General features: G+C 49.6%; 1 protein-coding gene across 9 annotated transcripts in view; it reads right to left on the reverse strand.

Annotated features, from left to right (window-relative positions):
• The window catches only part of PPP1R36 (protein phosphatase 1 regulatory subunit 36), a 32,468-nt gene extending 12,026 nt beyond the window's left edge, over window positions 1-20,442 (reverse strand). The window contains exons 1-6 of one of the 9 annotated variants that reach the window (XM_051826114.2): window positions 20,256-20,442; window positions 19,663-19,727; window positions 9,390-9,476; window positions 8,448-8,539; window positions 8,181-8,361; window positions 3,798-3,896 (exon numbers count right to left, since the gene is read on the reverse strand). In XM_051826114.2, the coding sequence (XP_051682074.2) occupies window positions 3,798-3,896; window positions 8,181-8,361; window positions 8,448-8,539; window positions 9,390-9,476; window positions 19,663-19,727; window positions 20,256-20,324 (593 nt within the window). In that variant the 5' untranslated portion in view covers window positions 20,325-20,442. The remainder of the gene's footprint in view (window positions 1-3,797; window positions 3,897-8,180; window positions 8,362-8,447; window positions 8,540-9,389; window positions 9,477-19,662; window positions 19,728-20,255) is intronic. The other 8 variants (XM_051826115.2, XM_051826109.2, XM_051826111.2 and 5 more) reach the window with 8 other exon arrangements.
• Between the last annotated feature and the right edge of the window lie 4,416 nt (window positions 20,443-24,858).

The raw sequence follows: 24,858 nt of genomic DNA on the forward strand, positions 1-24,858 counted from the left end.
TCTGATACGATGTTTGAAGCCCACACATAATTGTGCCTTTGTTCAGAAGCTTCAAATCCTAAGGATGAATGGCTCGACCCTAGAAAAGAGAGCGGGGGGGGGGGGGGTTGGGAGTGGGTATAAGACACACTGTACAGCGGGAAGGCAGAGGCTTTTAGACAGACCTGGGTTCAAATCTCAGTCCCACCAGCAGCTGCTATGTCCTCTCCAACAAACTCCCGAACCTCCCGGAGACCGAGTTTTTCCAGCTATCAAATGGGAATGAGGCTACCGCTTCCAGAATGAGGGCTTTTCAAAACCCAAGCCGGCGGCCTCTGACATCTCTCTCCAGCCCTATCTGCTCTCTTCCTCCAGGCTATGGGTTTTTTTCCCACATGCCCAGTACTGGGTCAATGCAACAGTTTGGATATTGACTGTCTCCCAAAGGGGCATGTATTAAAGGCTTGGTCCCCAAAGGTTTTTTTTTTTTTTTTTCAAAAAGAAGATTTATTTGAAAGTCAGAGTTACACAGAGAGAGAAGGAGAAGCAGAGAGAGAGATAGAGAGAGATCTTCCATCTGCTGGTTCACTCCCCAATTGGTTGCAATGGCTGGAGCTGTGCAGGATCCAGGAGCTTCTTCCAGGTCTCCCATGCAGGTGCAGGTGCCCAAGGACTTGGGCCATCTTCTACTGCTTTCCCAGGCCACAGCAGAGAGCTGGATCAGAAGAGGAGCAGCCAGGTCTTGAACTGGTGCCCATATGGGATGCCGGCACTGCAGGTGGTGGCTTTACCTGCTACCTCAAAGTACTGGCCCCTATTTTTATTCTTTTTTTTTTTTAAGGTTTTTATTTATTTATTTGAGAGGTAGAGTTACAGACAGTGGGGGGGGGGGGGTCTTCCATCACTGGTTCACTCCCCAAATGGCTGCAACGGCCAGAGTTGTGCCAATCCGAAGTCAGGAGCCAGGAGCTTCTTCCCAGTCTCCCATGTGGCTGCAGGGGCCTAAGGACTTGGGCCATCTTCTACTGCTTTCCCAGGCCACAGCAGAGAGCTCGATTGGAAGAGGAGCAGCCAGGATTAGAACTGGTGCCCATATGGGATGCCAGCACTGCAGGCGAGGCTTAACCTGCTGTGCCATGGCACCAGTCTCCCTATTTATATTCTTAAAACACATCTTGACCCAGGCTAGCCCCAGCAGGAGCTCAGTAACCAGTGTGGCTACTGGCTACCCTACCAAGCAATGCAAGTCCAGATGTTGTTTGAATGCTTTTTGTGCTTATGCAGTTCTTGCTAAACGGTTTGTAAATATCTAGTAAGAAAAGCCAAGAATTACAAAAATTAGTGGATTTGTCCAAAATGACATTCCACATGACGGCAGAAAAACCCGAGGTTTCTTAGGCGGCTTTGACAGAATTTAACTGCTCTAGGCAGAAGTGGCTCTGAGAAGCACACCCGGGGCAAGAATCTGGCAACTCAGAGTCCGGAGCAGAACAATGGCGCCCGGCATTGGTGACCTTTTGGAAGCCATGGAACTTTCCATGTGCCCGGAATGCCCTCCCCAGCGTGTGTGGCGCCAACCCAGTGATATTTTGCTCGCAGGAATGCTGGAGAGAACCATTAACTTGTCCCTGCAGACTGTTTCAAAATGCAAAGCCCTTGTATGCAGTCAAGCAGTTTGAAAAACAGATGTATCTGGCCAGCAGTTTTGAAAAGAAAAAAAAAAGGGCCGGCGCCGTGGCTCACTTGGTTAATCCTCCACCTGCGGCGCTGGCATCCCGTATGGGCGCCGGGTTCTAGTCCCGGCCCGGTTGCTCCTATTCTGGTCCAGCTCTTGCTGTGGCCCGGGAAGGCAGTGGAGGATGGTCCAAGTCCTTGGGCCCTGCACCCGCATGGGAGACCAGGAAGAAGCACCTGGCTCCTGGCTTCAGATTGGCGCAGCACCAGCCGTAGTGGCCATTTGGGGAATGAACCAACAGAAGGAAGACCTATCTCTCTGTCTCTCTCTCTATCTATAACTCTGCCTGTCAAATAATAAAAAAAAAATTTAAAAAAGAATAAAATAGACACCTGGTCTCCCAGATTTACTACAAGAAAAGTAAAATAGATCATTAATAACTTCCCAGTGTTGACAACATGTTGCAATGATCAAATTTCTGGATACCTGAGTTAAATAAAACATGCTATTAAAATTAATTTCACCTAAAGGATTTTGAAGGTTTTCACTGGGAAGAAATGGTAACTATGTGAGATGGGATATGTTTATCCTGATTTGAATTTTACTCAAGGTCTACAAGTATTGAAACACCAGATGGTACTCCATAAATATGTATGATTCTTATATATCAGTTTATTTTTTAAGAGTTATTTATTTATTTGAAAGTCAGAGTTACACAGAGAGAGAAGGAGAGGCAGAGAGAGAGGTCTTCCATCCACTGGTCCACTCCCCAGATGGCTGCAACGGCCAGAACTGCGCCAATCCTAAGCCAGGAGCCTCCTCCTGGTCTCCCACGTGGGTGCAGGGGCCCAAGGACTTGGGCCATCTTCTACTGCTTTCCCAGGCCATAGCAGAGAGCTGGATCGGAAGAGGAGCAGCTGGGACTAGAACTGGCACCCATACAGGATGCCGGCACTTCAGGCCAGGGCTTTAACCTGCTGTGCCACAGCGCCGGCCTCTATACATCAGTATTAAAAAGAAGCAGAAGCTGGTGTTGTGGTGCAGTAGGTTAAGCACCCAATACTGGAGTGTGGGTTTGAGCCCTGGCTGCTCTGTTTCTGATGCAGCTTCCTGCTAATGCGATGAGAGGGGAAGACGGCTCAAGGGCTTGGGCCCCTGCCACCCATGTGGGACACCCAGATGGAGTTCCAGGCTTCTGGCTTCAAAGCACCCAAGACTTGCCTGTTACAGGCATTTAGGGAGTAATCCAGCAGATGGAAGATTCTCTCTCTCTCTCTCTCTCTCTCTGTGTGTGTGTGTAACTCTGCCTTTCAAACAAATAAAATGAAGCATTTTTTAAAAATGTAAAAATATATATGTGAAAGTGACTTTAAAAATATTTATTAGGGGGTGCTGGTGCTGTGGCGTAGTGGGTAAAGCTAGTGCCTGCAGTGCCGGCATCCCATATGGGCACCAGTTTAAGACCCAGCTGCTCCTCTTCCCACCCAGCTTTTTGCTATGGCCTGGGAAAGCAGTAGAAGATGGCCCAAGGCCTTGGGCTCCTGCACCCATGTGGGAGACCCAGAAGAAGCTGCTGGCTCCTGGCTTCGGATCGGCGCAGCTCCAGCTTTTGCGGCCATCTGGGGAGTTGAACCAGCAGATGGAAGACCTCTCTCTTTCTGTCTCTACCTCTCTCTGTAATGCTGTCTTTGAAATAAATAAAATAAATCTTTTTTTTTAAAAAAGTTATAATCATCTCTACCTAAGACAATAATTAGTTTTGATACCGGCCATGGGGCTGGTGCTGTGACACCGTGGGTTAATCCTCTGCCTGTGGTGCGGGCATCCCATATGGGCACTGGTTCTAGTCCCAGCTGCTCCACTTCCAATCCAGCTCTCTACTATGGCCTGGGAAAGCAGTGGAGGATGGCCCAAGCTTGGGCCCCTGCACCCGTGTGGGAGACCTGGAAGAAGCTCCTGGCTCCTGGCTTCGTATCAGCTCAGCTCCGGCCATTGTGGCCATTTGGGGAGTGAACCAGTGGATGGAAGACTTTTCTATCTCTACCTTTCACTGTCTATAACTCTACTTCTCAAATAAATAAAATCTTTAAAAAAAAATACTGGTGTGATAAGAGTCCAAAGTACCTTATGAAATCTTACTTACACCATATAGCTTTTGGGTTTCTTTTCCAGTGAGTTTTTTTCCAAGTAATATGCTAAGTAGTACAATAATGCCATGAGAAAATTGTCAAGACTCTTATTCCTGTGAGGAGATATGAAAAAAAGAAAATACATAAACATTCGCATAATTCAAATATAAGGTTTCACATTAAAAAAAAAAAAAACCATGGGCACACAGCAAAAGAATAAGTAGAAATGTTTCATTGTGCCTTGTGCACAATTAGTTGGCCATTTAAAATTCCACCAACTGGGGCCAGCGCTATGGCAGAGCAGGTAAAGCCGGCACCTGCAGCACTGGCATCTCATACGGGTGCTGGTTCCAGTCCCAGCTGCTCTAGTTCTGATCCAGCTCCCTGCTAATGTGCTGAGAAAGCAGTGGAAGGTGGCCCAAGTCCTTAGGTCCCTGCACCAATGTGGAAGACCAGGAAGAAGCTCCTGGCTCCTGGCTTCGGACCAGCCCAGCTCCAGCCACTGCGGTCATTTGGAGACTGAACCAGCAGGTGGAAGACCTCTCTTCCTCTCTCTCTCTGTCTCTGCCTCTGTAACGCTCCCCAGATGACCACAATGGCCGAAGCTGGGCAGATCTTGAGCTTCTTCCAGGTCTCCCATGGGGGTGCGGGAGCCCAAGCACTTGGGCCATCTTATGCTTCCCCAGGCCATAGCAGAGAGCTGGATCAGAAGTGGGGCAGCTGGACTCGAACCGGCATCCATAAGGGATGCCTGCACTGCAAGCAGTGGCTTTATCTGCTACACCACAGCGCCGGTCCCTAGAAGCGGTTTTTAAACAATGAAAATATGCCGCCTAATAAAAACCTTTATAAAGTGAAAGTGCTGGCTCCTCTTTAAAATTTTTTTAATTAAGTACATAAATGTACCAAGTTAATAGGCTCTTCTCTCACGTCTTCATCACCATCCGCCTTCCTAGTGGCAGCCACTTTTGGGAGTTTGATGTGAAGACGCCCTAGGATTTCTAAAGCGGGCAATCACACACCACACCCTCCCTCGGCAGCATAGGCTGACACATGTCTCCTTCTGGCCGTCAGTGGGATGATGCTATAGACACCATTCTTTGCTTGTGCGACCTGGACCCCTGTGACACTTGGTACAGATTCTCCCTGTCTTATCAACAGCTGAAGAGAGTGCTTCGTATCTCCCAAGTTATTTAGCCAGGCCCTTATGGGTGGGTATTGACGTCTTTGAAAAATGCTGGCGGTATGGCCGGCGCCGCGGCTCACTAGGCTAACCCTCCGCCTTTCGGCACCGGCACACGGGGTTCTAGTCCCGGTCCCAGTCGGGGCACCGGATTCTGTCCTGGTTGCCCCTCTTCCACGCCAGCTCTCTGCTGTGGCCTGGGAGTGCAGCGGAGGATGGCCCAAGTGCTTGGGCCCTGCACCCCATGGGAGACCAGGAGAAGCACCTGACTTCTGCCATCAGATTAGCGCGGTGCACCGGCCACAGCGGCCATTGGAGGGTGAACCAACGGCAAAGGAAGACCTTTCTCTCTGTCTCTCTCTCTCACTGTCCACTCTGCCTATCAAAAAAAAAAAAGAAAAAGAAAAAAAGAAAAGAAAAAAAGAAAAATGCTGGCAGTAGAGTGAAATCACTGGAACATTTTTCTCGCCAGAGACTGGGCGGACATACAATGCCGTCTCAGGTGTTTTTCATTAGAAGTCATTGTCGTCTTTCTAACTGTTCTTCTCACACGACTTTTGTTGTCTTCTCTCTATGCCCAAATGGAACTTCTTATTCTGGCATGCTTTTTTTTTTTTAAGATTTATTTTATTTATTTGAAAGGTAGTGTTACACACACACAGAGAGAGAGAGAGAGAGAGAGAGGCAGAGAGGTCTTCCATTCACTGGTTCACTCCCCAAATGGCCGAAATGGCTGGAGCTGCACCGATCCGTCTCCCACGTGGGTGCAGGAGCCCAAGGACTTGGGCCATCTTCTGCTGCTTTCCCAGGCCATAGCAGAGAGCTGGATCAGAAGTGGAGCAGCCGGGCCGGCGCCGCGGCTCACTAGGCTAATCCTCCGCCTAGCGGCGCCGGCACACCGGGTTCTAGTCCCGGTTGGGGCGCCGGATTCTGTCCCGGTTGCCCCTCTTCCAGGCCAGCTCTCTGCTGTGGCCAGGGAGTGCAGTGGAGGATGGCCCAGGTGCTTGGGCCCTGCACCCCATGGGAGACCAGGAAAAGCACCTGGCTCCTGGCTCCTGCCATCGGATCAGCGCGGTGCACCGGCCACAGCGGCCATTGGAGGGTGAACCAACGGCAAAGGAAGACCTTTCTCTCTGTCTCTCTCTCTCACTGTCCACTCTGCCTGTCAAAAAAAAAAAAAAAAAAAAGAAGTGGAGCAGCCGGGACTCGAACCGTCGCCCACATGGGATGCCGCTGCTGCAGGCTGGAGCTTTACCCCGCTGTGCCACAGGCCCCCTGGCGTGCTTCCTTCAGCTATACCTGTATGGCAGAATGAAGGGGCCCTTTCCAAATGTTGGTAACTCTCCGTCTCCAGTTGAGTTGCCCAGGAAACAGACCCCAACAAGGAGACAGGAGAGTAAGAGGCCTATTTGGAGAGCGATTTCAGGTAACATCAGTGGGGGGTGGGAGGGCAGGGGCAGAGCTGTCAACAGGTCATCATCGTAGAATCCTGGGATACAGCTACCCCAACAGAAGGAAACTGGGGTTTTATCTGTGAGCTCCCCCTCTGGCACAGACACCTCCGTGTTCCCAGCATGCCCTGCGGTTGGACTGAGTGTGTCCTAGGGTAGAGGCAGGCCTTGCATTAGTCACAGGTGCTCGCCCTACAATGCGTGGTATGGGGATTTGGGGAGGGAAGTAAGAGGTTAGAATCCCTACCCCTGACTGAGTACTCAGAAGAGCAGGTGCCACGGGCCACACCACAAAGCTGCCACTACTACTTTCCAATTTTGAAGTTTAGGGAAGCCAGGCTGAGAAAGGTTAGGAGGGGTGGACAACTGGCTCAGCGGTGAGGACCTCGTTCGGGATGCATACCGGAGTCCCTGGGTTCAATTCCATCTCCGCTTCCAATCCACCTTCCTGCTAATGAGCACCCTGGGAAGCATCGAGGTGATGGTTCAGCTACGTGGGTCCCTGCCACCCACACGGGAGACCCAGACTGTGTGGCAGGGTCTGGCTGCTGCAGGCTGTCTTTCTCTGTCTCAAACACAATAAATTAAAAAAAAAAAAAAAAAAAGCTTAAAAAGGCCTAGAAACTTGTGTAGAATCACACACCTAGTACTTGTCAAGGCTCCCAAACTTAACAGGTGGAGAAAATAAATCGTTCATAAATTGGTAAATCCTGGGGCCGGCACTGTGGCGCAGCGGGTTAACGCTCTGGCCTGAAGCACAGGCATCCCATAAGGTGCTGGTTCTAGTCCCGGCTGCTCCACTTCTGATCCAGCTCTCTGCTATGGCCTAGGAAAGCAGTGGAGGATGGCCCAAGTCCTTGGGTCCCTGCACTCGCGTAGGAGACCTGGAAATAAACTCCTGGCTCCTGGCTTCGGGTCGGCGCAGCTCTGGCCATTGCGGCCAATTGGGGAGTGAATCAGCCGATGGAAGACCTCCCTCTCCCTCTCTCTCTGCCTCTCCTCTCTCTGTGTAACTCCGACTTTCAAATAAAATAAATAAACCTTTTAAAAAACTTGGTAAGTCCTTTAGCCATTCTACAAATATGAAATGTCCTTTAAAAGTTCACGCAAAATAGAGATGATCAGAAAACGATGCCTAGATTTCAAAACAACTGTTTGCACAGAAACAAGTGCATCCTTTCATTCCATTTTCTGAAGCCTCCTCAGTTTGCAGCCTATACTGGGACTCTGGCCTCCTCCTCCCTCCTGGGACCTGGGGGCCCTCAGGATCTCTGCCTCCTCCTCCCTCCTGGGACCTGGGGCCCTCAGGATCTCTGCATCCTCCTCCCTCCTGGGACTTGGGGGCTCTCAGGATCTCTGCCTCCTCCTCCCTCCTGGGACCTGGGGGCTCTCAGGATCTCTGCCTCCTCCTCCCTCCTGGGACCTGGGGCTCTCAGGATCTCTGCCTCCTCCTCCCTCCTGGGACCTGGGGGCCCTCGGGATCTCTGCCTCCTCCTCCCTCCTGGGACCTGGGGGCCCTCAGGATCTCTGCCTCCTCTTTCCTCCTGGGACCTGGGGGCCCTCGGGATCTCTGCCTCCTCCTCCCTCCTGGGACCTGGGGGCCCTCAGGATCTCTGCCTCCTCCTCCCTCCTGGGACCTGGGGGCTCTCGGGATCTCTGCCTCCTCCTCCCTCCTGGGACCTGGGGCTCTCAGGATCTCTGGCTTCCTCTCCCAGGATTCTTGGTGTCAGCCTTAGAGACTGAGTCCCGTGCAGACGGCTTGCCTAGGAGCCAGCCTCGTGCAGTTTCTCCAGAAAGCGGGTTTGTCCTCACTTAGCTGACGGGAGGCCTGCAGAATGAGGGTGAACGTTCGAGAACGTCTCGCCGGCACGACGCACCTCATAAACGTTGTAAAGGAACAGATGCGCTGCTTCTCAGAGTCCTGCAGCAAGAGCAGCACGACAACTGGAAGGAGAGAAGGGGACAGTGTGCAGAGCCGCCTTGGACGCTCACGCCAGACAAGCTCCGGGAGGGCCAGGGCAGGCACTCACACTTCACATCATCCAGCGTCACGCAGCCCAGCCGGCCTCGCTTCTCTAAGGCTTTGGTCGCGTCTCTTGAGGCAAGCCTTTTATCTGTCAACCTGTTTTGGAACATAACAGCCTCCAGCAGTGTTGCCAAAGGTTTTGCAGCTAATCTGCCTAAGGTCTGTACTATCGGGAGCCCCGGAGGGGTGGGGGTGGGGGGTCCTGCACAGCTTTTGTTTAATGCGACATCATCTCAGAATGCATTATATGAGGGGCCAGTGCTATGGTGCAGCGGATTAACGCCCTGGCCTGAAGTACCGGCATCCCATACAGGCGCCAGTTCTAGTCCCGGCTGCTCTTCTTCCAATCCAGCTCTCTGCTATGGCCTGGGAAAGCAGTAGAAGATGGCCCAAGTCCTTGGGCCCCTGCACCTGCATGGGAGACCCGGAAGAAGCTCCTGGCTCCTGGCTTTGGATCAGCCCAGCTCCCACTGTTGCAGCCATTTGGGGAGTGAACCAGCGGATGGAAGACCTCTCTCTGCCTCTCCTCTCTCTGTGTAACTCTGACTTTCAAATGGATAAATCTTTTTTTAAATGCATTATATGAAACATTATAATAGCTATGCTAAGAGCAAGAGAAATGCACACTGCCAGATATAAAATGATATTAAATTCCATCCAAAATAGATCATTTCAATCTTCTATTTCTGATGCCGCTGCTATCTGGGCCTTTAATGAATGACACAATATTGACTAGGAACCCATAGCGCAGTGATCCTAGAGACACATTTAAAGGGACTAATGTCACTCCCACAATCCTGAAATAGTGCATAGTATTCTTTCCTTGGAGGGCATCTGCGTTGCAGCCTAGAATGGAATGGGGTTCTCCCCCGAGTCTGTGAAGACTCGGGCCATTCCTCTGAGACGCACTGGCTGCAGAACAGGCATGGCTGAGAGGCTAAGCTACCTTTCTGAAGCTGAGCCATCCATTTCGGCAAAGTGAACGGCTCTGCCTTTCTTTCCTTTCTCCTTGAGTTCCACCGCAGGCATGAAACTGCAACAGAGATAAGATGATCAGGAACTTGACTTTTTCCCAGGGATAAACAAAAGCCCAGCTCGTGTATTCCGAGGACGAACAGACGCTTGCGGTTCAAAAGGTCCACGGGAAAGGGAATTGAGAGTTCACTTTGGTGCACCAGTTTCCAGGTCCTCCCATACGTGTCAAGTGCTCTTATACAATGTCTTAATTCTCCTAGCAAACCCATAAAAATACTATCATTATACCATTTATTTTTACATATGAGCAAAACCTAAGTTCAGGAAAAGATTAAAGAATCTGACCGAGATCCCAGAGCACTGGGCCGGCACTGTGGTGTCGCGGGTAAAGCTGCCGCCTGCAGTGCCAGCATCCCCTGTGGGTGCTGGTTTGAGTCCCAGCTGCTCCTCATCTGGATAAACACACCCGGAGCCTTGCCCTCTGCCCAGTGTTACGCGTCTCCCTGTTCCGGGGTGATGCAGTATAATAGGAACACTTGCCCTTGACCTTACTCATTTACTTTCTTCTCTCAGGAGGTTTGTTTTTGCCAACCCTTGTGATATTCTGTTGTTCCACAGGTTAGCTCAGTTCCTTCAAGCCTGTACATGGTGCCACCTCAAGAAAATGATTTTTTGGTCTTTTTCTGTTTTTTTTTTTTTCTAAACTATTGGCACCCAAATTGGCCAGTGGATGATTTTTTTTTTTAAGATTTATTTATATGGATGCTGAGTTCTAGTCCTGATTGCTTTTCTTCCAGTCCAGCTCAGCTGTGGCCCGGGAATGCAGTGGAGGATGGCCCAAGTGTTTGGGCCCCTGCACTCGCATGGGAGACCAGGAAGAAGCACCTGGCTCCTGGCTTCGGATAGGCACAGCACCGGCCATAGCGGCCATTTGGGGAGTGAACCAACGGAAGGAAGATCTTTCAACCTCTCTCTCTTACTGTCTATAACTCTACCTGTCAAATAAAAAAAAAGATTTATTTATTTATTTGACAGGCAGAGCTACAGAGAGGCAGAGGCAGAGAGAGAGAAGTCTTCTATCCACTGGTTCACTCCCCAAATGGCTGCAACAGCTAGAACTGGGCCCATCTGAAGCCAGGAGCCAGGAGCTTCTTCCGGGTCTCCCACAGGTGCTGGGGCCCAAGGACATGGGCCATCCTCCACTGCTTTCCCAGGTACATCAGCAGGGAGCTGAATCAGAAGTGGAGCAGGGTCTGGCGCTGTGGCTCAGCAAGTTGAAGCCCTGGTCTGCAGTGCCAGCATCCCATCTGGGCAGTGGTTTGGGTCCTGGCTGATAGGACCTCTCTCTCTCTCTCTCTCTCTCTCTCTCTAACTCTATCTTTCAAATAAATAAAATAAATCTTTAAAGAAAAAAACTATCAAGCTTTATAAAAAAAAGAAGAAGAAGAAGAAGTGGAGCAGCCAGGACTTGAACCTGCACCCATATGGGATGCCAGCACTGCAGGCGGCTGCTTTACCCACTATGCCACAGCGCCAGCCCCCAGACATTTCCTAATTACTTTCTGAAGCCCATTTTGCTTGCTGATGTCTAACATGCAGATTATCGCCTCCAGTCCTTAATATAACCACCCTAATTAAAAACACAAAGCGGGGGCCGTCATTGTGATGCTATAGGTTAAACTTCTGCCTGCAGCACCGGCATCCCATGTGAGCCCTGGTTGAGTCCCGGCTGCTTCACTTCTGATCCAGCTCCCTGCTGATGTGCCTGGGAAGGCAGAGGAAGATGGCTGGTGCTGGGGTGTAGCAGGTAAAGCCGCAGTGTCAGCACCTTATATGGGCGCCGGTTCGAAACACGGCTGTTCCACTTCTGATCCAGCTCTCTGCTATGGCCTGGGAAAGCAGTAGAAGATGGCCCAAGTCCTTGGGACCCTGCACCCACGTGAGAGACCTGGAAGAAGCTCGTGGCTCCTGGTTTCGGATGAACCCAGCTCCACCCATTGTGGCCACTTGGGGAGTGAACCAGTGGATGAAAGACCTCTCTCTCTCTACCTCTGCCTCTCTGTAATTCTTTCAAAAAAATAAATAAATCTTTAAAACAAACAAACCAAAAGATCATCTAGTGAAAGCTGTCATTGTGTTGCCAGAGAACTAAGACCTGGAGACACCGACCAACGTCCCAGCGTTTGAAATTCAGTGGGCAGTGCCTGCTCTTAGCCACTAACTGGCGTTTACTCTCTGATCTGGGCGTGCCTTCTCCACTTTGTGCTTATCTGAGTGGCTTTTGTTTGACTGAAGCCACTCTCTTCAGCTGATGAGATGGATTTCACTTGTGAGCGCCTTGCCAGGTTCTAAAGGCAGCCCATGGGGCTGACGCTGTGACACAGTGGGCTAAGTCACCATCTGCGATGCCGGCGTTCCATATGGGCAGTGGTTCAAGTCCTGGCTGCTCCACACCCTATCCAGCTCCCTGCTACTGTGCCTGTGAAGGCAGTGGAAGACGATCCAAGTGCGTGGGCCCCTGCCGTCCATGTGGGAGACCTGGGTGGAGCTCCAGGCTCCTGGCTTCAGCTTGGCTCAGCCCCAGCTGCTGCAGCCATTTGGGGAGTGAACCAGCAGATGGAGGCTTGCACGTGCTCTCTCTCCTCCTGCCCTCTCTGTAAATCTGCCTTTCAAATAAATCAATCTTATAAATAAATAAATAAACACAACCCATGCTCACGGCACATTTGGAATCACTACAAAGCTGCCTTAGTAATAACTGAAAATTGCTTTTTGAATCGCACCTCTGGTTGGCTCACCCAGCACAATATGGGCAATTTTCCCCTCCTACAGTCTCCCTCGTCTCCCCCGCCCCCCAATCTGGCACCTCATTTAGAATCTGGTTCTTAAGCAGACACATTTTGGAAATGTGTTTTCCTAGAATTACAACATCATCGTGCCATTCTCTTTGCCCCAAAATGAACAAGGAAAAAGTCTCATGCTCTCTCCCTCTGGAACTCATCACTCAAACGTAGAAGACTGGGCCGCTCTTGGCTTCCGCACAACCTTGAGCTTCTCCAGGGTGACTAGAGGCTGCCCTGTGCCATGATGAAGACAGAAGCATGGAGCTTCTGGAGGTGCGGGATCTCCTTGGCTGTGCGTCCTCAGGGGAGTGGACAATGACCTTAGCCAAGACTCCTGCAGACTGAGGTGCTCTTCCAGCTGGGGGCACAGGCACTTCACACAAGAAGACATAGGACTGGGGCCGGTGCTGTGGCGCAGTGGGTTAAAGCCCAGCCTGCAGCCCCAGTATCCCTTATGGGCGCCGGTTCGAGTCCCGGCTGCTCCTCTTCCGATCCAGCTCTCTGCTATGGCCTGGGAAAGCAGCAGAAGATGGCCCAAGTCCTTGGGCCCCTGCACCTGCGTGGGAGACCTGGAATAAGCTCCTGGTTCCTGGCTTCGGATCAGCACAGCTCTGGCCGTTGCAGCCAACTGGGGAGTGAAGACCTGTCTCTCTGGTTTTACCTCTCTCTGTAACTGTCTTTCAAATAAATAAAATAATTCTTAAGAAAAAAAAAAGGGATAGAGAGAAGCTTGTATGGTGGACAAGCTAGAAGCAGCCTGTGACTAAGGCATCTGCTCTTTGGCAAGAAAGAAACAAGTGTATAAAGGATGTGACACCCTCATGTACTCCTCCGAGGTAACGTGCTTTAATTTTATAGACTAGGGAACTGGCAATGAGTGAGGCTAACGGGACAAAGATGGCCACCCATAGCCTGCTTATTACTGTGGGTCTATTTCTTTCTCTTTTTAAAAATTAATTAATTTATTTGAAAGGCAGAGTTAGAGAGGTAGAGACAGAGAGAGGTCTTCCACCTGCTGGTTCACTCCCCAGATGGCCACAACGGCCAGGGCTGAACAGGCTGAAGCCAAGAGACTGAAACTTCATCCAGGTCTCCCACGTGGGCGGCAGGGGTCCAAGCATTTGGGCCATCTTCAGCTGATTTTCCCAGGCCATTAGCAAAGAGCTGGACTGGAAATGGAGCAGCTGGGACTTGAACCAGTGCTCTGGGATGCTGGCACCCTATGCCACAGAGCCAACCCCGAGGGTCCATTTCTTGAATGGAGAGTATGGGTACCCTGTTGTATTCTCATACAGTTTTCCCCTTAGGGTGTCAGCTGCAAAGGTAAGGTAAGATCTGTCTATATGAAGGGAGGTCTGCTTCGAAGGGCAAGATCTCTGGCATTTAGCCAGGAAAGACGTCAGAACACGGGGGAGGAGGGATCGTCTCTGAGCTGAAGTTGAGAAAACCTAGACGCTTGTGAACACCTCGGCTACTGGACGTAGCAGTGGGCCCACCCCATGTGGAGGAAGACGAAAATCTGGAAAAACTTCCAGGTTAAGTTGATGGGATAGAACTCGGATGCCCGGGAACCAAGCTGCTAATTTGCAAACTGGTTTGTCTGGGCTCATGACACTCGATTTCCCTCCCCTCTCTCTGGCTGCAATTTCTATTTCTTATCTTTCTTTTCTCCTTCTTATTCCTTCCTCCTGTCTCCCCTATCTCAGAAAATCAGTACCACCACCCAGCCAGGAGTCCAGGCCAGAAAAAGATGCCAGCCCATGAGTTATACAGTTCTTTAGTATCACTTGAATCTACTTCTTTCTCTTTCCACTGCTCCTGCCTTAATTTTAGCCACCATTTCTTGTCAACTGAATTCTACAATTGCTTGTTTAAAAAAAAATAAATGTATTTTTTGAAAGGAAGAATTCCAGAGACAGGGAGAGACATTCAATCCACTGGTTCAGTCCCCAAATGGCCAAAATGGCCAGGACTGAGCCAAGGTGAAGCCAGGAGCCTGGAACTCCATCCAGATCTGCTACATAGGTGGCAGGGGCCCAAGCACTTGGGCCATCTTCCACTGCTTTCCTGGGTGCATTAGCAGGAAGCTAGATCAGAAATAGAGCAGCTGGGACTTGAACTGGGATGTTGGTATTGCAGGCAGCGGTTTAATCTGCTGTGCCACACTGGCCCTTACAATTGCATCTTTTTTTTTTTTTAAGATTTATTTATTTATTTTAAAGTCAGAGTTACACTAAGAGAGAAGGAGAGGCAGAGCGGGGAGAGAGAGAGAGAGGTCTTCCATCCACTGGTTCACTCCCCAATTGGCCACAACAGCTGGAGATGTGCTGATCCAAAGCCAGGAGCCAGGAGCTTCTTCTGGGTTTCCCACATGGGTGCAGGGTCCCAAGGACTTGGGCCATCTTCTACTGCCTTCCCAGGTCATTGCAGAGAGCTGGACCGGAAGTGGAGCAGCTGGGTCTCCAACCGGCACCCATATGGGATGCCAGCACTGCAGGCGGCAGCTTTACCTGCCACAGACCACTTCTGCTCTGATATCTCACCCATGATGTGGCCCTGGTTCGTCTCTTCGACGTCCTCTCAACACTGGCCTGGGGCTTTCCACCCAGCCTACTGCACCTGCACAGCCCCGCACACATCCCATGCTCTTTCTGGTCTGGGTGTAGCTGGTACTTACTTCTGCAGAGAACACACTCTCTTCTCCTGCAACCAAATCTCCCTTTGCCTTGCCAACTCCTAGTCTTTCTCTGGTTAAGCTTGGGTGTCACCTCCCCTAAGAAACTGTTCCTGTCTACTGGGATTCAGCAAATCCATCCCCCATACATGGATCAGGATGCTGAACCCTGCCCAGCTTGGGGAGGGGGTGGGGGGGTGGTGGCAGCAATACCTGGTGAGAGCGCCCCAAGGGGAGTGGCAGCCTCTGGCAGAAAGAGGTGCACCATCATTGCTACCAAATACTCCCCTCAATAGGAGCCAGCAAGGGTCTGGTTCATTTAAGAATTATTTTATTTATTTGAAAGACAGAGTTACAGAGGTAGAGACAGAGAGAGGTCTTCAATCCTCTGATTCACACCCCAAATGGATGCAACAGCTGGAGCTGAGCTGACCAAAGCCAGGAGCTTCTTCCGGGTCTCCTGTGTAGGTGAGGGAGTTCAAGGAGTTGGGCCATCCTCAGCTGCTTCCCCAGGGACATCAGAAGGGAGCTGGCTTGGAAGCGGAGCAGCCAGGACTCGAACCGGCACCCATATGGGATGCCTACACCGCAGGCCATGGCTTTAACCTGCTGTGCCACAGGGCCAGCTCCCTGGTTCATTTTCAGGAGAGCAGTAGACACGCCTGTCCGTGCCTCCAACCACCAAGTTCCTTCCCAGCACACACGGGGACAGGGGCTGTGTCCCTTCCAAATCTCTTATGTTTTCTCCTGGTCCCAGTCCCACCTTCCTTGTTCTATTCATCTCTTCTTTCTCCCAGAACAAGTTCAAAGTCTTCCTGCTTTAGAGATGGAACCAACATAGAACAGTATGTCAGTTGTGGCGCAGCGGGTTAAGCCACCACCTGCAACACCAGCATCCTATCTGAGCACCTGTTCAAGTCCCGGCTGCTCCGCTTCTGATCCAGCTCCCTGCTATGGCCTGGGAAAGCAGCAGCAGATGACCCAAGTGCTCGGGCCTCTGCATGCACATGGGAGACCTGGAAGAAGCTCCTGGTTCCTGACTTCGGACTGGCCCAGCTCCCACTGTTGCAGCCATTTAGGGAGTGAGCCATCGGATGGAAGACCTCTCTGTCTCTCCCTCTCTCTCTCTCTCTGTAACTCTCTCATATAAATAAATAAATATATTTTTTTAAAAATGTGTTTGGGATACCTACATTCCATATTGGAGTATCTGGGTTATAGTCCTGGTTCTGCTCCCATTTCTTGCCTTCTGATAGTGCACACCCTGGGAGCCAGCAGGTGATGGCTCACGTGGGAGACCCAGATTGTACCTGGCTCACCCTGAGCTGTTGCAAACATTTGGGGATCTCTCATGGTCTGTCCGTCTGTCTCGCTCTGCCTCTCTCCGTTTCAAATAAAATAATCTGTACATGATTATATGTTACAGCGTGATATTCCAGTGCCCGAACACAATGTTTAATGATCGGAGCATTGGCATGCCCACCACCTCACACATTTACCATTTATTTGTGTTGGGGACATTAATATTCCTCTCTATACTAGCTATTTTGAAATATATAATTAACTAAAACCTATATTTTAAATCATACCACCTCACAGGTATTCTCCAAAATCAGTGGGAATCAAATCAAGCTATCTTTTAAGAACAGGGGCCTGCGCTGTGGTGTAGCGGGTAAAGCCACCACCTGCAGTGCCAGCATCCCGTATGGGTGCCAGTTGCAGACCTGGCTGCTTTGCTTCCGATCTAGCTCTCTTCTATGGCCTGGGAAAGCAGCAAAAGATGGCCCAAGTCCTTGGGCCCCTGCACCTGTGTGGGAGACCCAGAAGAAGCTCCTGGCTCCTGGCTTTGGATCAGGCAGCTGTGGCCATTGTGGCCAACTGGGGAGTGAACCAGTGGATGGAAGACCTCTCTGCCTCTGCCTCTCTGTAACTCCGCCTTTCAAATATATATATATATATATATATATATATATATGTAACACCACTGTAAATCACATATCATGATGTGTGTGTGTGTGTGTGTGTGTGTATATATATATATATATATAAAAAACACCACTATAAATCACATCTGCTGAGCCACTGTCTCTCCTGGCTGCCAGCCTCATTCACGTGCACATATCAGAGCAATGTCAGGCAAGGACTCTGTCTCTTTGATTCTGCACAAGGGCGAAGGGCAAAGCTAGCCAGCACCCAGGAGCTAATCTGAACACCGCCCCCTCCCTCTCCCACCACGTCCAGGCACGGCGCCCTAGCAATTCTGCCCAAACGTCCTGGCAACACCATCTCAGAACTATGTCAGTCTCTCCTGCCTCCTCTCTGTTTCCCCGACATGGAGCTCTTTTAGGCTGTTTGCCACGTGTGCAGGAGTCCTCCCTTATCTGCAGTTTCTTTCCAAGGCTCCAGTTACCTGTAGACAACCATGCTCTGAACACAGTGCAGTATAATGAGCTATTATGTGAGCAATTGCATCCACTTCATTTCAACTATGGCATACGGTTACCCTTGTTCTATTGAATTGTTAGTTATTGTTGCTAATATCTTGCTGTACCTATTTTGTAAGCTAAACCTTGTCATACATGCGTATGTATAAGAGAAAACATTATATGTAGAGTTTGGGCCTATCTGGTCTCAGGCATCTACTGGACGTCTTAGAACTGCATTCCTACACAGATAAAGGGGAACCACAGTGTAACTCTCTGTAATTCATCTTTTTTTTTTTTTTAATTTGACAGGTAGAGTTACAGACAGTGAGAAAGACAGAGAGAAAGGTCTTCCTTCCGTTAGTCTACCCCCAAAATGGCCACCACGGCCGGAGCTACGCCGATCCGAAGCCAGGAGCCAGGTGCTTCCTCCTGGTCTCCCAAGCGGGTGCAGGGCCCAAGCACTTGGGCCATCCTCCACTGCCTTCCTGGGCCACAGCAGAGAGCTGGACTGGAAGAGGAGTGACCGGGACTAGAACCCGGCACCCATATGGGATGCCGGCACCACAGACGGAGGATTAACCAAGTGAGCCACAGCATCGGCCCCTCTGTAATTCTTCTAATCAGTGCCCTCTCTCTAGTCTTCCCCCACTTGAATCTAGCTGCTTTCTTTTTTTTTTAATATTTATTTATTATTTATTTGAGAAGCAGAGAGAGAGAGAGAGAGAGAGAGAGAGAGAGATCTTCCACTTGCTGGTTCACTTCCCAAATGGCCGCAACGACCAGGGCTTCCTCCAGGTCTCCCACGTGGGTGCAGGGCCCCAAGCACTGGGGCCATCTTCTACTGCTTTCCCAAGCACATTAGCAGGGAACTGGATCGGAAGTGGAGCAACCAGGACTTGAACCAGAACCCATATGGGATGTCAGCGTTGCAGGCGGCAGCTTTACCCGCCACGACACAGCACTGGCCCCTACCTGCTTTCTTAACAGGCTCAATAAACATTTGTTTAGCTCCTGGTTTGTGAAGTTTCTGTAGTGGCTCCAGAGAAAAAAGAGAAGTGAGAGAGCCCCTGCCCCTGAGGGGCTTGCAGTCTAGCAGAGAGAGAGCACGCACAGTGCAAGGGTTTGGCATCAGATAAATCCTGCTTCGTACTGGCAGTTCTGCAACTTACTAGCTCTATCACTTTGGTTCGGTTGTTTAATCTCCCTGAGCTCATTACAGCTATAAAATGAGGATATTAATGATCACTTTCTACAGCTATTGTAAGAATGAGAGCAATATGCAAATAAATAAATAAAGGTATACAGCATAGTGGCTTGTATTACTAATGTAGCTATAATTGTTTAAAGGCTAGTGTTTTCTCAATGGAGCTTAAAATTAGTTTGGATTTTGCAAGAGGGGTCGGCGCCAAGGCATAGTAAATTAATCCTCCGCCTGCAGTGCCGGTATCCCACATGGACCCCAGTTCGAGTCCCTCCTGTTCCACTTCCAATCCAGCTCTCTGCTGTGGCCTGGGAAAGCTGTGGACGATGGTCCGAGTCCTGCCACCTACGTGAGAACTGAGAGGAAGCTCCTGGCTCCTGGCTTTAGAGCAGCCCAGCTCCAGCCTTTGTGGCCATTTGGGGGAGTGAACCATCGGATGGAAGATCTCTCTCTCTGTAATTTTGCCTTTCAAATACATGCATCTTAAAAAAAAAAAAAAAAGGAATTTTATGCAGTAGTTGAGAACACAGACTCTGAGCCAAACAGACCTACATTTGACTGGTCTTAGCTGTCCTTGAACTGCATGATTAGGCCAGCTCCTGCAATTTTCCAGAAAGCACTCAATCCTTGGATTTCTGGGTTATCAGGCAGTTCGTTCTTTCTTTCTTTCTTTCTTTCTTTCTTTCTTTCTTTCTTTCTTTCTTTCTTTCTTTCTTTCTTTCTTTTTTTTTTTACAGGCAGAGTGGACAGTGTGAGAGAGAGACAGAGAGAAAGGTCTTCCTTTTGCCTTTGGTTCACCCTCCAATGGCTGCCGCGGCCGGCGCGCTGCGGCCAGCGCACCGCACTGATCCGATGGCAGGAGCCAGGTGCTTCTCCTGGTCTCCTATGGGGTGCAGGGCCCAAGCACTTGGGCCAACTCCACTGCACTCCCGGGCCACAGCAGAGAGCTGGCCTGGAAGAGGGGCAACCGGGACAGATCAGGTTGTTTCAAACAGTGGGCTGATTAACACAGTGCCCAGCACTCACTAACTCCTCTCTGTCGCTGAACACATGCCCATTGTTAAAAATAAATATTCTAATACAATCTGGGGGAAAATTACCTTCTGAATTCAAGAGTTCTGGTCTCATCTTTCCAGTACCACATCCCTAGTCGCAATCCCAATTGCTGTGAAATGAGATAATTTCAGCAGAAGCAATGAACAGTTCAAGCCACAAGCCACATGTCGCAATAAAAACTTTCCCAACGACCCCCACTAGTCCCTCTTTTTATAATAAAGATGGAGACTCTTCAAACTTTTTTTTTTTTTTTTTAACTCGAAGCCAGGGTGTTCGTTAGGTGTAGCTTCAGCAGGAAGGGAGAGGGGGGGAAGACAACTTAGACCGCACCTGGTTCAAAGCGGGTCGTAGCCACGACTTGAGTAAATGGGGTGTGGCCCCCAGGGTCTCAACTTGTCAGCTGGCACTCAGGAGGGCGAGCCACCCCCCCCCCCGCCCCTGCCTCTCCCGGGACCCCACCCGCGCCCTGGGGCCAAGGGTGCCACCAACCCCTTGGGGGCCGAGGCGGGCATGGGCACTAAGGAGGGAGCCACAGATCAACGCCGTCCACCTGCCGGACAGTCTGGGTGTTGCGGGTGACCAGGGCCAGGGCGCGGGCGGCCACCGCCTCCGGGGGCGACCCCCAGGCCGCACTTACTTCCAGCAGGGTCGAGGTCTGCCAGTCCAGGCGCCTCCGCCTCGAATACAGCTCGGGCACCGAGTACATGGCCTCGCCCGGCGCCTCCCAGCGTCGCCCAGGCCACCGCCCGCAGGGCGCGGGGTTGGGCGCGTGGCCAGGCGCGGGGTGGTACGCGGGGCGGGGACCGGCGCGGGGCGCGAGGCCGCGGGGCTGGGCGCGTGGCCAGGCGCTGGGTGGTACGCGGGGCGGGGACCGGCGCGGGCCGCGAGGCGAGGGACGGGGCGGGCGGCCGCGGGGCGGGGCGCGGGGCGCGGGGCGCGAGCCGAGGGACGGGGCGCGCGGGGCGCGGCGTGGGGCTCAACGCGGGGCAAGGCGCGGGGCGGGGACCGGCGCGCGGCGCGGGGCGGACACCGGAGCGGGGGACGTGGCGGGGTGCGGGCCGGGCCGGGGCGGGGCGGGGACCGGCGCGGGGACAGGCGCTGGCGGCTGCGGGGCTCCGGCTTCCGCTGCGGAGCCGCGCCAGTCCGGGCGTGCGAGGCTGAGCCCGGGCTGCCCCACCGCGCTGTGAGCTCTACAAACCCAGCTTAGGGTAGCTTCTTTCCCGTGTCGCTGTCGTCGAAATACCGCAGGCTTGCAAGCCTGGCACTCCGTTGGTGAGATTAGTGTTGCTTCGACTTCGCCCTGTGCCAGCGGGTATTTGCATTTGTGTTTCAGATCATGTGTCTTTTTTTTTTTTTTTTTTTTTTTTTTTTTTGCAACTGAATTGACATCCACGTTCTAACTTTTTTTCTCCCAGTACAAGACGGTGCAAGGAGAACGGGAATGTTGTGTATCCCCCTACAGTTTAATCGGTAAAAAGACGCTCAGTAGCCACTTAGCAATTCACGCCAACTTGAAAATTCTGACGGTAGACCCTCCACTGCTCCCCTCCCCCCCAGTATCATTGCCTGGTGGCGCCCAGTCTCTAGTTGTAGCGGTAATAAAACTGCAATCATCTCGATTCCTGTTCTGCTGGGGTGAGCTCACAGCGGGGAACCCACCTACAGCCCGGCTGTGCTGGGTCGGAGCTGGGAACAATGCTTGTTTATCACAAGGTGACTCAGCTGAAAAGGAGCTGAGCCCGGAAGCCAAGCCAGAGCTTCTCACCAAGTGGGTCCACATCGCGGGGAGGGGAGGACAGGGAGCTCCAGCCAAGACTGAGAACCGGGAATGTGGCTGGAATCCAGTGACTGCACCACCATTATTAGGAAAACCCACAAGTAGGTGAGTGTGTTCAATTCATCCCCTAGATAAGTGCTAACAGAAAACTGAAGATCTTATATTGCTTACTGTAGTGGGCTAGCCAATGTACAAAAAAAACTAAAGTAAAAATAAGAATTGAGAACCCTACGCAGTAACTACTCAAAAGTTACATGACAAATATACTTAAGAAGCTACTTGGTAAAGTAATTCACATGTACTAGAGGAATATACAGTTTAAAGGACAACTCTGAAAGGAGTTATATATCTATTCACTTTAACAAAAGAAGGTTTTTATGGTTCTAAATCATTCCTTATTCTAAAGTGTGCTGCATTCATTTCCTAGGCCAGAATTTTCACGTTAGGTTTTTTAAATATTAGAAACTCACAACCTGCAATGAAATATAAATTTTTTCCCTTTAAAGGCGGAAAAGCATTTCCTGATGTTATACAGTAGGGTAACACAGGGTTACCTTCTAACTACTGAATAATTCCAGCTATTCCGTGAGGGAGTTTCTTGCCCAGTTTAGAGAAACTCCTCAAGGTCATGCAACTAAGTTGCTGGTCTCAGACTTCAGGCCCAAGCCTTTAACTGAATATAATGTATGCTTAAATTATGAAATGGATAGATTTTCATAGTATTACAGTTCTACCCAAAAAATTCAGTTTCATGACGGAAAACAGCAGTGTCAGATTTTGAATCAGTTAACTCCAGTTTAGGTTGCTCATTTATCTCCCTAGCCTTCAATTCACAAACAGCCTCATCTTCTCTGGGAACAGTATGGCCAAGGGGCCTATGACCTGGCTGGTTTTAAGGGAGCAAGATTCCAACATGAAATACCACCCGACTAAATTTCAGAAATGCTATACCTCTAAAATATGCCCACGCCCAGAGCTATCTCAAGAATAAACACTGGGATCTTTTTCTGATGAACCACCATTTTTCTTCAAGGAATGGAATGAAGTATCTAACTTCTAATCCTGAACAGTTTACACATACCTATTTATACAGTAAGTGCATGGACGCAATCGAATACTCCTGTTTCTTAATCCAAACATAATGTATTCCCCTAGCAGTGTCCTCCTAGAGACACAGCAGGGGTTTTCAAAAACTTCGTGGAAAATGTGCATTATGAAGCGACACACGTGCATCTCAGTATTTTTTTGCACCAAAATGAAACTAATTCCATTTTCCACCAGCTTTTTGAAGGGTTCCATGGGGATGTGAGTTTTTAAAGCTTGAATCTGATCCCAGTGTTCAGCAGCAAGAGGAACATGCCTCATAACACAACAGGAATGCCTTAGGGGCCACTACTTGGGGGTTCAGAAAACGAGCTCTCCTTTCACCTGGATAGCCAGCTTGTGTTCCTGTGTGCTATTATAGCCGAGATAGAGCAGTTCTCCTTAAGTCTCCATGACACACTGAAGGAGTGATATATTACATATCCTACCATGTGTGTGAAATTGAAAGATTTTCCTCTCTCCTCATGCATGAGTTTTAATGCATTTCCATAGGTATATTAAATGACTATAAAAATGTACTTGTTTTGAAGTTTCACACACCTCAAATACTGTGAACAACTTGTCCTTATAATGACAGGTTTTGAGATTCAGTGCCTCAAAACAGGGACAAAGGCTAGTAAGACATTCTGGTAAGAATGTAAGTGCTATTCAGAGAAATAGATGCATTCTATCACTTGGCGTTCTATACACGGTGCCTTTGGATTAGTCATGAGCTCTAGTCCCTCACATTGTCTTGCTGCTTTCAAGTTCAAATAATGCTAATTATTCCCGAAACTGTAATTCAGCCGGTCCTAACATCAAGGACTTTTTCCACTGTTATTTGACTCTGACTAATCTAACATCTACTAAGGAGTCCACAGGAGTTATCAGATTACTAGTTTCAACTGACTCCTGGTAACTTGCTGGCTTTATCTTAGCAAAATATTCAACTCTGGGTACATTTGAGAAGACATAATTGAAAGCAATTCAAAAAGGCTAAGAGTTTTTACAAATCACTTTTCAAAACAACTGAAAATGTGGCATGTAATACGTCCAGGCTTGTGTGACGCTGTCTGTAGACAACGAGACACCCTTCAGTGCCGCTAAATCCTTTCCACCAGTGTGACACCAGCACTGGCAATTTCCTTAAAAAAAAAAAAAAAAAAAATTAGGTTTATTCTGAAGTAGCTTCACAATTGTCTTGTCTTTCAAACCACCCCCCCCAACCAAGTGAGACTTCATAAACAAAAAATGACCTATACATAAGGGGCAACTCTTGTGTGAAGTCATTACTAACCGCAGTATTCTTAGGCTAACTTGTTTTCGAGTTATTAGCGATAATCTCTGTATGACACAGAGGGGACCATTACTGAATTAAATAAAAGTACAGCTTCAGTAATTCACTGTTATCAACAATAGGAAGTGAATACTTGGAAAGAGATTGTCAGCATGTCCGTGTGCAGTGAAAACACTAGGTTAACTGTGCATTTTTGCAGTCTCTCCCAGCTTTTCCTTAAAGAGAATAAATCAAAACAAAGCAAAAGTGTCATTCCATCAACAATTCATTTCTTCCCGAGGACACAAATTTGAAAGCTGAAGCCCAGGACAGTGGATCTCCAAAGGGTTGCAATTTTTTTATCTGTAACAATTAGATATAGAGGAAAATGGATAAGTTGTATAATAGCAAAATACTAGGGTATGTTGTTGTACTTTGCCTTTTAAAAAAAATTATAATGATTTAAGGCAAAGGTATCTATACAAGGAGTGTCAAATGTGGGAAAATTGAATGATTTGAATTTTCCACGAACTTTTTGAAGCCCCATCCCATCATCTTCCCCTACCCTCTCCCCACCACCACCACCCCCAAGTAATTATAACTTCTGGAAACATGTTCTGGGCTGTTTTACTAGAAAAGTAAAACAAGTGTGATTACATTTGGACTCTTAGTATCAAGCTACTTCAAGTCTGCCTGCTGGTACCTGATGTCGGGAAAAGCAGCTGGCTAATTATTAAGGAGACAGACAGCTCCTGTCCCAGGCTTGTGTTACTTGTCAGAAGAAACAGTTTCGTTCTTAACCCTAGAATACAGCTCACGCTTTCTTGGGGACATTCAGGCGGATTTTCACTTGAACGCTTCAGCCAAGCCTTAGGAATCTGAGTACTCTAAAAGATCCCCCAGTCGGGTTTTGGTACCAGAGAGAGAAAAGAAAAGTTGACCCAGATTCTTCTCCCCTTAAGTTGGGAATTTGAGGCAGGAACCTCCTCTGAGACTTAGACAAGATTGGGTTAGATAAAGTTCACATCATCTTAATATCTTAAAAAGACCCACCTGGCTGAAAAACACGGGAAGAGGGGAAATTAAAAACTCCAAGATAGTGAA

The sequence above is a fragment of the Oryctolagus cuniculus genome, chromosome 20, assembly GCF_964237555.1.
Source record: "Oryctolagus cuniculus chromosome 20, mOryCun1.1, whole genome shotgun sequence".
Lineage (NCBI taxonomy): Eukaryota > Metazoa > Chordata > Mammalia > Lagomorpha > Leporidae > Oryctolagus > Oryctolagus cuniculus.